At 35.2% G+C, this 12,499-nt stretch overlaps 1 protein-coding gene across 1 annotated transcript in view; it reads left to right on the forward strand.

The window, feature by feature from the left end:
* The first annotated feature begins 4,090 nt into the window (after positions 1 to 4,090).
* The window catches only part of LOC129230192 (uncharacterized), a 79,362-nt gene continuing 70,953 nt past the window's right edge, over positions 4,091 to 12,499 (forward strand). The window contains exon 1 of the mRNA XM_054864595.1: positions 4,091 to 4,226. Within this exon, the coding sequence (XP_054720570.1) occupies positions 4,223 to 4,226 (4 nt within the window). The 5' untranslated portion in view covers positions 4,091 to 4,222. The remainder of the gene's footprint in view (positions 4,227 to 12,499) is intronic.

Genomic DNA, 12,499 nt, shown 5'->3' on the forward strand with positions numbered 1-12,499 from the left:
TTACGTATTATCGGAAGTCTGTCACACGTTAGGTCAGTTATGTCACTGTTTTGGAGAAATTTGAAAAAGAACTAATGTTTTATTTTCAAGAATAATAATTTAATATATGAGATTGAATGAAAATTTGCCGCCCCTAAAAAATTTGGCGCCCTAGGCAGCTACCTATTCTGCCTATTGGGAAATTGGGCTCTGTCGATCATCATTTCTCAACTAACAAGTTATCTCAGAAACCATGGGTTCCACGAAACTTTATTGAGAGTTCCGTAAGGAATCCGTGTCTCAAAGGTTCCTCGCATGTCGACGGAGGTATCCAAAAATTTCCTTCCTCGAAAGTCAGATTGCTGTTCTTTCCATTCTTCTTAAAACATCATTATTACGTTTTGGAACCACACATACATCTTTTACTTGCTTTTACAAAAAAGGAAGTATTGTATTCGCAAAAAAAATTTCATCAAAAATCGACTTTCATTTCCATTTTACTCACCCCCGAATGAATGATGACGCGTTTTTTTTTTTCGACTCGATCACACGTGGATAAGTACCTAAGAACGAATAGACACGTGAAATATCCATTTTGACGATTCTGAGTTAATTACAACGAGTTTTTTCGTGACGTCTGTATGTACGTATTTATGTATGTGCGTATGTATATCGTATAACTCAAGAACGGTATGTCCTAGAAAGTTGAAACTTGCTACAGAGACTCCTAGTGGGGTCTAGTTGTGCACCTCCCCTTTTGGCTGCATTCGGGGGTTTCTAGAGGATTTTTTGCCCCTTTTTTTGGGGGGGGGAATCATTGTTATTTTCGATGTAAACTCAAGTGGTGTCATAATTTGGCGGACACTTGGCGACATAACGCCAGTCTTTTGGTCGCCAAGGTTTGTCGCCAACCTGGCGACAAATTTGGCGTTTGGTTAAATCTGATTTTAATTTTGCCACTGTTGTGATATTTAGAGAGTAAACTATTGAATCACATTAAAATTGCCAGTAATGGGGAAATGACATTAAATTGGGGTAAAAGGAAATCATGTGATGCGCACATCAGCTCGTTTTTAAATGTATAAAAAGAGAAAGGCAGTAACAAATGTAATTCTTTGCACTATCAAAGTCCCTGTACATTATTTAATGTGAACACCAAATTACTTCCTTGTACGCCTATTGAATAAAAACATTTTTTAACAATCAAAGATGCTTTCCATTTGTTAAATCTTAAAATCAAAATTATTCGCTATTACAAAAGTTCCTAACTGTCTGCAGGTAAGTAGTAAAGAGTTATTGAGTGGCGTGAAGAACTCCCTTGGCAAACGACAAAAAGTCAAGGCAAAACAAGTCGCAATGACTCACATATAAACAATTTTTTTTTTAGTTGCCCACATGTTCGTTCATACATAAGTATGAAAACACATACGTACACCTCAGACAAAATTTTCATTTATCAGGTTTTAAATAACAAATTACTATAAATAAAATGTTTGTTACAATGTTTTTTGCTTCTTTTTCTTTTATTTATCTATTATTTGTGGTTTAAGCTGAACATTCAATATATTTCCATTTCAATATTTCATATTATATTGCATTAAAGCTTACTGAAGTTTGCCCAAATGAAATAAATATTGCATTTAAATAAGAACTTTACAATAAGACAATCACGAATTGCTTATTGTATTCACTTTGATCGTTGAGTGACGTACGTCCTTTGATTTTATTTTTCTTGCGTAAAGTGCATACGTCCATGTACCTCAGAATCGAATTATTTCAAAACTACCTTCTCGACGTTACACAATCCTTTTTAAGCGAAGACAGTATCCAATATGCAACATCCAACATCCAACCCCATTTGAATTTTGAAGTCTTGAATTCAAATTATGGTTGCGATAAAAGTCATTAGTACAAACAGCAAGCCCAACGAGTAGGGTCCTATCGCAATTCGTGATTGCAAAAAACATAGTTGGAATTCAAGGTTTCAAAATTCAAACTAATTTTTGTTTTAAGTTGGATAAGAAAATGATTACTACGTCTGAATAAGTAGAGAAAGTCATAAAGTCATTGATTCTTCAAACATGAAGAATTCTGTTTGAAGCTTTTGGTATCAAACCTACTTTTAAAAATTTTAAGAAGAGACAAAAATTATTTTACGCGCTCCCGTTTAGTTTTTTCAAAAAGATTTTTGTTCGTTTAAAAAAAAATCGGTGTACTTTTTTTTTTCTTTTTTAAACTAGCATTATTGTCTAATTAATAACGGATCAACATAATTTGAATTGACCTAGTTTTTAAGTAAATCAGCGACTTAAAAAAATAAATCTTTCAATTTTCCATTCGAATTCCAATTACAATCCACATGGTTTGCCGCTTTTACGCCAGCCTAACCTCTACAGTTAAAAATGGAAGTCGAATAAGCAGTTAAGTATAATAATGTTAGTAATGTTAGGGGCGTGCACAGAAATTTTGAGGCCCGCCACAAATGACTTTTTTGGGCCTCCCTCCAAATTGTTATACTCCCACATCTCTATTTCACCCCTTCTTTTAAAAATCTCCGCCCCCCCCCCCCCTTCAGGCCCGGGTCAACAGGTTTCCCTTCTCCCCTCCCCCTTCCTCCCTGCACGCCTCTGGATGATGTTACATCAATGGCGGATCCAGAAAATGTTCAAGGAGGGGGCGATTGTTTTTCACTCTTTACTCTTTAGAACTTCAATTTCTAAAAATTTTCGAAGGAGTGCATTGAACCCCTCGTTTACCTATACCTAATATTATCTATCGTCTAAAATTGAGATTTCAGAACTTCAATTTCGAAAATATTCCGGTAGAAAGTTCCTGTCCCTATCCCCAGAGTAATGAGAGATGTGCTGCGATTGCGTTTTAAAGACTTCAATTCCGGAAGAATTCCTGGAAAGAGCTCCCTTTCTTCTAACACCATCGAGTATTATGTAAAATTACGGTTTAGAAACTTCAGTATTGAAAATATAATGAAGAAATTTCCTGTCTCTTGGCTCAAGGAGGGGGCGATCGTCTCCATCGCCCCTCCCTTGTATCCGTCCTTGTGTTATATGTACGCTTCTCATTCGTGCTGTGGTAAAAGCAAGCTGATTTTGAAATGAAACAGAAACTTGATTAAGAGGAATTATTCGTTCCAAATCGCTTTTAGACTATGAAGCAGGGTTTCTGATAGAGAGCGAGACCGCGATAATCGCGCACTTTTAAAAGAAATCTCACTCGAAAACTATTTCAATGCGGGATTTTCTTGCGATTTTTTCACGTCTGTTAAATTGAATAAAAGGATTTTATAAAACATCTCTTGAATTTTTTGAGCAATCACGATTGCTTATTGTTCTCACTTGACTGTCCTTGGCGTTGTGGTTCCTTTTTCAGTTTGAACTAGGGGCTTCTGCAGCACCACCGCCCACCGGCCTCAGCAGGGCGCGTCGGAATCCACTTTTTCCTGGTCGGAAGCGTCCATGTCCTGTACACACGCATGCTCACACACATACACACTCACACATTCACACACGCCTACTTTCATACACACAGGTCTACGCACACACACAAGCCTACACATGCATGCACGCGCCTACCCACACACACAACTATACACACGTAACCGCCCAGGAGAAGGGGCAAGCTTGGGGGGACAGAAGCCGTTTCTACAAACTATAACTCCAATGAGTAAGGCCCTGTCGCAACTCGTGAATGCGAAATACATAATTTGAATTCAAAATGTCAGAATTCAAATTAATTTACTTTTTTTTTTAAATATTTTACTTGAATTTCTACAGTGGATGACACTTTCTCACCGACATATTTACCTCCAATGAAAACCTAGACAAAATCAAATTTTGAAAAAAAAATCCACTATTGAAAATTTATGAATAGAACTGATTTTGATTCAAATCGCCTCATTTTTCAACCTAGATTTCGCGATACATTCACGGTCACAAGTCAAAAAGCATTCCATTTCACCGAGAAGACAGCTTCATTGACTTCTTCACTCTTGGCGGTTTTGCTTTCGTCGCCAAGTTGCGCGGGTTGCCGCTACGGGCACTTCGTGAATGATCCTTCCAGCGAGTTCATTGTTCATTCTGTATCAGCGCGCCGCGAGGAGTAGTCGCTCGTAGTAGTCGGTACCCGCCGAAGTGATTTTCTCCGATGTTCAGTTGTCATTATCTGTCTGCTACTCTATTTGGATACTTAGCTCTCGGCTGTTAGGATTAACATTATTTTCCATCGCATGGGTGAGTACTAATCCTCAAGTATTATGCTAAATTATAGTCATTCTTCACTTTTGCAAATTGGGGAATAGGGCATCTTGTTACTTTTAGCTCTTTTAATGTGTTCCAAATAGTCATCGAAGAATTGACGTTTTTATTTTCTTTGAAACTGATCACCACTTAGGAAGCTTTTTTTTCTGCTAATCGGAATAAGGTTTTGTTTGATAATTCGTCATTCTTTTTGCTATTGTTAGTTATTTATTTTAAATTTATTCAATTTATCAAAAAAAAAAAAAAAAAAAGGATAACTAACAAATATCAACTTACTTGGGAATAATACAGATTCCGAAAATTTTTGCTTAACGAAAATTAAGTTATTTATTGGAAAATCGGAATTTTAATTCCAAACTAAGTGAATTACGAATTAAAGAAACAAAATAATTTCTCATCGCCAAAACTCCTTGCTCTAGTTGTGATCGATTGCCGCAATGTAGTTTGAATCTTAAAATGATAACTTTTTTGGTAGAAAGTTTTCTTTGAATAAACTCTAGGCACTATTAATGTATTTACACTTTCAATATCTATACAGTGGTATTCCCATAGGGTATATACTCCATATACGCCGTATACTCTCAAACTTTTTTTAGACAAATAGCGTATACCCTCAAGCTTCATAAATTTTCATATTATGACATACTATGCATATGATCGCATGCACAAATTGTGCGTAATGGATTACTGGGAGTATACCTTCAGAAAAGTTGATGGGAAAAGATAAATTGAGCTTCTTTTTTCGGCGGGGGGGGGGGGGGGGGGCGAAGGGATTTCGTTACATATTTTGCATGCAACCATGATTAAATTATTTTCAATCAAACTTTCCGACATTTAAATGTCACAATAATTTCGCATGTACGGGAATGTATTGTGACAGAAAAGTTATTAGTACACGTAATGGTATTACCGTCTACCACATGAATATTTTAATGAATTGTTGCATTTTAAATACATATTTCAGTTTCTAAGTATGTAGGTTTCATTGTGCGTGTCAACATTATTTCCGTTGATTCTATCTTATTTTGGTAGCTTGGAGAACAATGCGTTATCGTTATTACACGCATGAACAGTTCTCTACTATGTAGGAAAATATTTGGTTTGTATTATGTTCCCAACAGCAAAAATAGAATTTCATCTGTGTTAAGAGTTATGAAATATTCTCATTTATTTTCCAATGCTCCAATCATTTACATTTGATTAACACTTTCTTTTGATATGGTTGTAATAGTTTGTATCACTATTGGCTGGAACAAATAGGAGTAAAAATATGTTCGAGAGTTAAATTTTGTTTGGCGAAATGCTAAATATTCAGTGATGTTCCCGTGTCCTCTATATACGCCGTATACTCTCAAACATTTTTTAGACATATAGCGTATACTCACAAGCTTCAAAAATGCTCATTTCTAATTCAGATTTTTATCACCGCCCCTTTTTAAATTTCCTGAAACAAAATAATACATTTAGGTTAACCATATTTTCCGACAAGTAGCCTTATTTCTTCATATTTCATAACACTTAATAAATCAAAATCCATAAAAATTTTGAATGGATTACGATCGCATACACATATTGTGCATAGTGAATTACTGGGAGTATACCCTCAGAAAAATAGATGGGAACATCACTGTATATATCACATACATGTCTGTCCATTAAATTTAGTTTCGTGAATAAATCTTTTAAGGTATTTTGATGTTGTTGAATGCAACTTATGCAAAGAGCTAGTCGTTCCACTTTTTAAAGGTCATAAGGAATAAATTGAAACACATATATTCTCGATCAGTTAGCAGTTTCATGGGCGCCCATATGCAAAGTTGCAAGGGGGGCTCAAATATTTTCCCCATAGAAAACAATTTCAGGACAGATTAGAGTCATTTGAATTAGACATTTTTTAATAACTTATTCATTGATGGTTGTAAAAGAAAGTTTTTTACATTTTTGCAAGAAAAAAGTACTAAAAGCAAGGAAGTTCTAATTTGAAAGAGGGGCTAGAGCCCCCCTTGTCCCCCTATATGGGCGCCCTTGAGCAGTTTAAAGTTCAAGAATCGATTAAAATTTTTCCATATGTATGGTTATATTAATTATTATTGTGTTGATTTTATTACTAAGAAGATAAAATATGCTCGTTAAACACAATACAGTGAAATTCCGTTACAATGAAACTCGAGGGGCTACAAATTCTTATCACTGTAACGAGAATTTCGTCATAATGGAATTCAAGCAATCTAGTGGCTGTAAAATCGGGACGGATTTCGTTCAATGTAAATTTTTGTTGTATTGATATTCGTTGTAATGGGATTTCACTGTAATGCTGTTGTAGACAGGGTTCAAGTCCATTCCTCAATTATTTTATCTTGAACTTGTTCCGACAATTTGAAACGTGTAGAAGTTGACACGACAACAAAACAAAAACCTGGATGGAAAGAGTGAGGCTTCCTGCCGAGAGTGGCATCTGTTTGGGAAACACCTGCATTGTCGACTTTTCACCGGAAGACGAGTTTCACTCGGCTGTCTTAAAAGGGGATCCCTTTAGGGGGTCTCCAACGTGCCAGAATCCGCTCGCCCGGAACAAACGCGCGATCCAAAATAGGAAATACCTGTGCTTCCCGCGCGTTCAATTATGAAAGTGTTGGCTTTCTGTAATTGAAAACTGCGGATTTGTCTTATTCAGTTGAGAAGCGTTCTGTTTCACTTTCTGATACTGATCGCGGTACATGTTTGTTTTATGCCGATTCAAGACTAAAATTTTAAGTAGAGGGAGGTTTCCCCCTTTAAACTTTGTGTGATGAAACTTTCGGACGGGAGGAAGAATAGGAACATTATTTGCAGGCCCGTCGTTTCAAAGTTTTCCGATGGAGGGGCAAAGAGTATGCCGTCAATACACCTCCTTCATGGAATATAAAAAAATGGCCAATATGTACACAAATGCTAAGTGTCATTTTTTTCCAAAATCCCGCGAGAGGGCAGTTGAACGCCCCTGATCTCCCAAAGAACAGTCATGGTTATTTGATTATTTCAATATTTTATGTATTCTCCACTCTAACTGTTTGATTTCAGTTAATTCACCGCACTTACATGAAAATGAAACTCTAGACAATCGTTTGCTTTTGTACATTACTTGATACAAATAGAACAGTATTAGTGTGCAATGTGCATACGCTCTAGGGTGGTTCAAAAATGCATTTAAAAAACAGTTTCTCCAAGATAACAGGACACCACTGAATATTTTTAGACTTGTGGACCGTAATATACTGGAAGAATTTTAGCTTTCTATTTCAACTGAAAGAGTGCTCAACCCCCCCCCCCCCCAATCTTCATACATATGGGGAGGGGGGTTAAAAATACATTGAATTAAAAAACAATGCTGCATATTATCATATACACTAGTAATATCCATATTGCATCAAAATAATTATTTACAGAAATAAAAAAAAACAGCTGGGAAAATTAAATGTTTCTAAATTTGTAGCATTTTTTACGCTGCGGCTAATGTTAAATGAAGGTGTCATTGAGCACCCTCTTAAAATTTGAGTAAGAAGCTAAAACTTCTACAGCATAATACTATTAGTAATTCTAAAATAATAGGGGGTGTCCTGAACTCTAGCTGAAAAAAAGTTGTTTTGAACCACCCTAATAGGCTCTTAATGTTTTCTGTGGGAGAAAGTTTCCAGCCCAGGACTTTTCAAATAGATCAAACATATCCATATCGGGATTTCTTCTCTAAGTAGTTAATTTCAGGACTGAGTCGGATCGATTTTCTGTCTGACTGAAAGGAGTCTGAGTTGGGAGTCAAAGACTCTAAAATTCCCGGAGTCTGAGTTGGTTATTTTCCTTCCGACTCGCAGCCCTGCTCATTGATTTTGATTAGCAATAAAATACGAAATCCCATTAAATGTAGATAAATTTTACGATGCAATGCAATGAATCTGCTTAATTTATCGGATGTTGCACACAATGTTCATACATGCCAAGCCTAGATTTATTTTCGAATGATATAACACAGAACAGCGACTTTATATTGACCTAGGCATCCAGTAACAGTTCACAATTTCCCTAGCGTTGCTTAAAATAAGTAGACATAACGAACAAATTCTTATCTTCTTTTAATTTATGCGTTATTTACGTTTATTTTCCCGTGATTCACATTTTAACACCAAGAGGTTTACAGTTATTACAAATTGTTGTTGTAACTTGTAATGCAGGAACTGTTTCATAATCTACTGTATTTAAAACTCTCATTTTTTTTTCTGCATCTTATTCCATTTAAAGTTAATTTTACCATTTTGTTTATTATATTTAACTAACTACGTATAAAAAATTTTAAAAATTGAATTGTCTAATTGAAAGTGAAGTAAAATAAAAAACAAACTAATTTAATGTTTTTACAGAACGTACCTATACAAAAGGTAGCGAAGAAAACGTTCCCAAAAGTAAATGCTGACTTGGAAACTATCTATATTGCCCAGAGTTATGATCACGCGATCTTGGTAAAAAAAACAACAACTACTGTCTCCAAAGTATCTCCTCAAAGAAATGTAAGTACAAAAAGAAGAAAATATGTACATAAACAACTCAGGCTAAATTGAGTTATCAAGGAAACGATACATTGTAATTTTACGAAATAATATCAAACGCGTACATTACTGTTGTTGCGTTTGATTTCTTTAAGCTTCCTATAAGCCCGTCCTTCATCGCAAAATGAAAGATTTTGCTAGTGCCTGCAGTCTTTTATTGTTATGCATGACTTTTTCGTAATTTATTACGTACTTTTAAAAAAAACGCAAAAGACCTTGCCTAAATAGACCAAGCACAAGAGGTTCCTTACTTTAGGTTGCAGGCAGACCTACAGATTAAAGTGGGATCCAAATCACTAGGGCTTGATTGAATGAAGTGATAAAACGATTCAGGATTCGAACCCGGTTTTGTTGGCATGGTAACATTTTTGCTCTATCGGTATGCAGATGGGTGGCTTCTGGTTCTTGCATAAAAACCTGTGAAACTTTCCCCCGCTTTCTCTCTCTATATGTGTATGTCCAAAAGTAAATCCTTCATAAAATTTACGATTGCTTAAAGCTTAAAGATCTCCAGAGATCTTTCTATTAATGTGACGAAAACTGTCGCAATTAATTTCCTATGTAAAATAATAATAAATAATAATCTAAAATAATAATAATAAGATAAAAATACAGGACAAATCTGTTGGTTTTCTTTATGATACATATTATGTAATGCAACACAGCTTTTGTTGCAACTTTTAAATTACTTGCAAAGTATTAAATGCGCACCGTTATGAATAGTAATCTAGGAGAAAGTTTTTAAATCGCAAACGATAAAATCGAGCTGTGATGTACGTTGTTCATATTCGAATGATATTATAATGCCGGTAGTGTTAATAATGGTATCATTTCGTATAACTTTTTCAAGTCATGGATTTTCATAAATACTACGAAAAACGCAGGGTATAAAAATTAACTTTCATCGCTGGCATCAATGAGGTCGTTTCCAAAATTTTAAAAGTATTTTTTTACGAAAGAGCATGCTTAAAAACATAGGATCTGACCATTTTTTGATAAATTTGTTTACGTTTAATATTTTTTAAAAATTACTTAAATCGGAACGCTTTTATTGCTTACGGCTTCTGCCGATGATATCACAAATGATGAAATGCCATTCAGTGTTGCCATTCACAGTGCAAAATATTTAATTCGCATCTTTACTCACGTGTATTGGCAACGATATGGTAGATAGCAAGCGTAGAGCGCAATTTTAATTCGCTGCTTGATTATCATGACGTGGAAACATAGTAGAAAGATGCAGCAAAGGTGCATCATTTGTGACGCTATCAAGACCACGCCTTGTTTGAAAAATCAGACGTTTTAAAAAATTAACTGAAACAAACTGTTGTGGAAAATAAAAGTATTTTCTAGGTTCATGTTTTTTTTTTTTTTTTTTTTTGCTCATTCTATCCATTTCAATGACTAAAAGTAGTACTTTTGACTGAAGGAAAAACCACCCCATTCCGTTTTCCAAACTCAAAGGCTAAATATCGTGGTTCATCAAATATTTTATGATTCGTGTCCCCAACTTCTTCATACCAAGCCTGTTTGCTGTTTAAGAGTTCTATGCATTATGTTGATTTTCAGCGGTAATCGACAACAGGACTTAATAGCCGAGTATTTACCATTAAAAATGTATCGCACACATTATAGGACATTTTTACGATAGAAATATTCATTAGATCTGACTGTTCTTTTGAAAAGGTAGAGCCACGGGGAGCCCTGATAGGAGAATACCGTGACCTCCCAAAAATTTCCTTATTCGGCAATTGTTATCTGATGATTTGATAAAAAATATTATTATTCGGTGAAATTCGGAGCTCCATTCTGCAAAATTATCATCATTCGGGGAAATTAGGAGTGCCATTCGGCAAAATGTTCATTATTCGGAAAACTTTGAACTTCCCTTCGGTAAATTGAGAATTTCCACACCCCAAAAAATTTAAATTCATGGAGCCCCTAGGAAAAATTTTCGATTATTTACTAAGAGTTACTAACAGCTTTCTTTATGTGTTCGCAAGCATTTTATGTTTGTAAAACGGAGGACTATTTCGAAATGTCTACTGTAAATGGTGAAGCATTCAAACTTTCAGATTGGAGGAGGAAAACTGAAACTACGTAGCGTGACTAGACCATTAAAATGCTTGTATCAAATTTGACGAAATCCTTTCGGCGTTTAAACATTTTAATCAAAATTTTATTCGTAGCATGGGAAACCATTTAATGATTCTAACTCGTTAATCAAAACATTCCTCGCCAAAGAAACCTTCTATGGAACAAACAATTAGCCTCTCCTCTATTATTTTCTCTCTCTATTTTCTTCAAAGAAAGAATGACATGATTATCAACAAGTGGGGCTCGCTGGGCATCTCAAGGGCTTTTCACCCAACACATTTGTCATGAATCATTGAATAAGATTACATTTCAAAGGCAATGGCGCGAACGCAGGAAACAAATACAGTGCACGGGGTCGTTCTCAAGCATTGTCTTAGTAGGAGGACCTTGACAGCTGCCTTAAACACATTTGAATTTGAATCACTACCTCGCTCCTTTTTCGATTCAATTCAGTTACTTCATGTTCGCCCATTTTTTTCTCTTTTGTATATGGTAACTTTTTTAAAATTAATTTCTAATTTGGGTTTTGCCCTTTCAAAATGAATTAGTTGCCGTGTTTTTGACCCCATGTTAACCCTTAGTGAGGTGGTTTTTTGAAACTAAAGTTGGGAGGTGGGTGTATATTCTTATCCCAGAACTATATCTGTATATCAGAACCAGACTGACGTAGGTCCAAAAATTGCGGTTTTCCGTTTATCAGTGCGTTGTATGTAGAAGCTTATTCCGCATCAAGCCATATGAACCGTTTCTTAAAAAAAAAGATTATTTTCAATTTTTTACCAGGGTTAAAAGAACGCGTCCTATCCTTTGCATGCGCCAGAAAAAAGTTCACCCTCTCTCCTGTAAAATTACCGTAATGGGACTTATGTCCTTCTGGCTCAGAGGTACAGATATTTCTCGTCCATGTTCCACATAAGTTAGCAAATTTTAACAGGAAAACTTCAAAGCTATTTTGTTTTATTTATTTCTATAAATGCAACTAAAGCAGCACTGGAAATGTGCATACATGTAATGCCATACACGTAACTATTGGCAAAACTTTTCGTGAAAATATCGAGTTCTTGAAATTTCTATTATGAAACTATTTAAAGGCAAAATTGCAAAATAACTGCATCATATTCAAGAAACTAATGATTAAATATAAAATATAACAATAACTACATTTTTGTAACTAAAAATTACTATAGGAAAAATTGTTACTTTTGGTGAAATGGGTTTTATGTTTATTACATCCCAAACAGCAAAATAAACAACTGCACTGAACGCTAACTTAACTTTGTTATGCACTGTCACTTGGCTTGTAAAAAAGGTAAATGTGAACTTATAGCGCAAGCTGCTTTAAAATATGCTGAAGTGTAAAGAATGATACCTCACCTGTTTAAGGTTGAGTTTGAACCAACTGATGGTACACTCCCTGTAATAATACATTGCAGAAATTCCGGATCTTAAATTATTTTTAACTGATTAGCGGACACTATACATCATTCTATTAGCTGAAATGAAATTTCATGACGCATGTCGTGATAGCAAAGTGATTGATTCTCTTATCTATTCTGTCAATTGTTTCTGCAG

Source organism: Uloborus diversus, chromosome 1, assembly GCF_026930045.1.
Source record: "Uloborus diversus isolate 005 chromosome 1, Udiv.v.3.1, whole genome shotgun sequence".
In the NCBI taxonomy this organism is placed as follows: Eukaryota; Metazoa; Arthropoda; class Arachnida; order Araneae; family Uloboridae; genus Uloborus; species Uloborus diversus.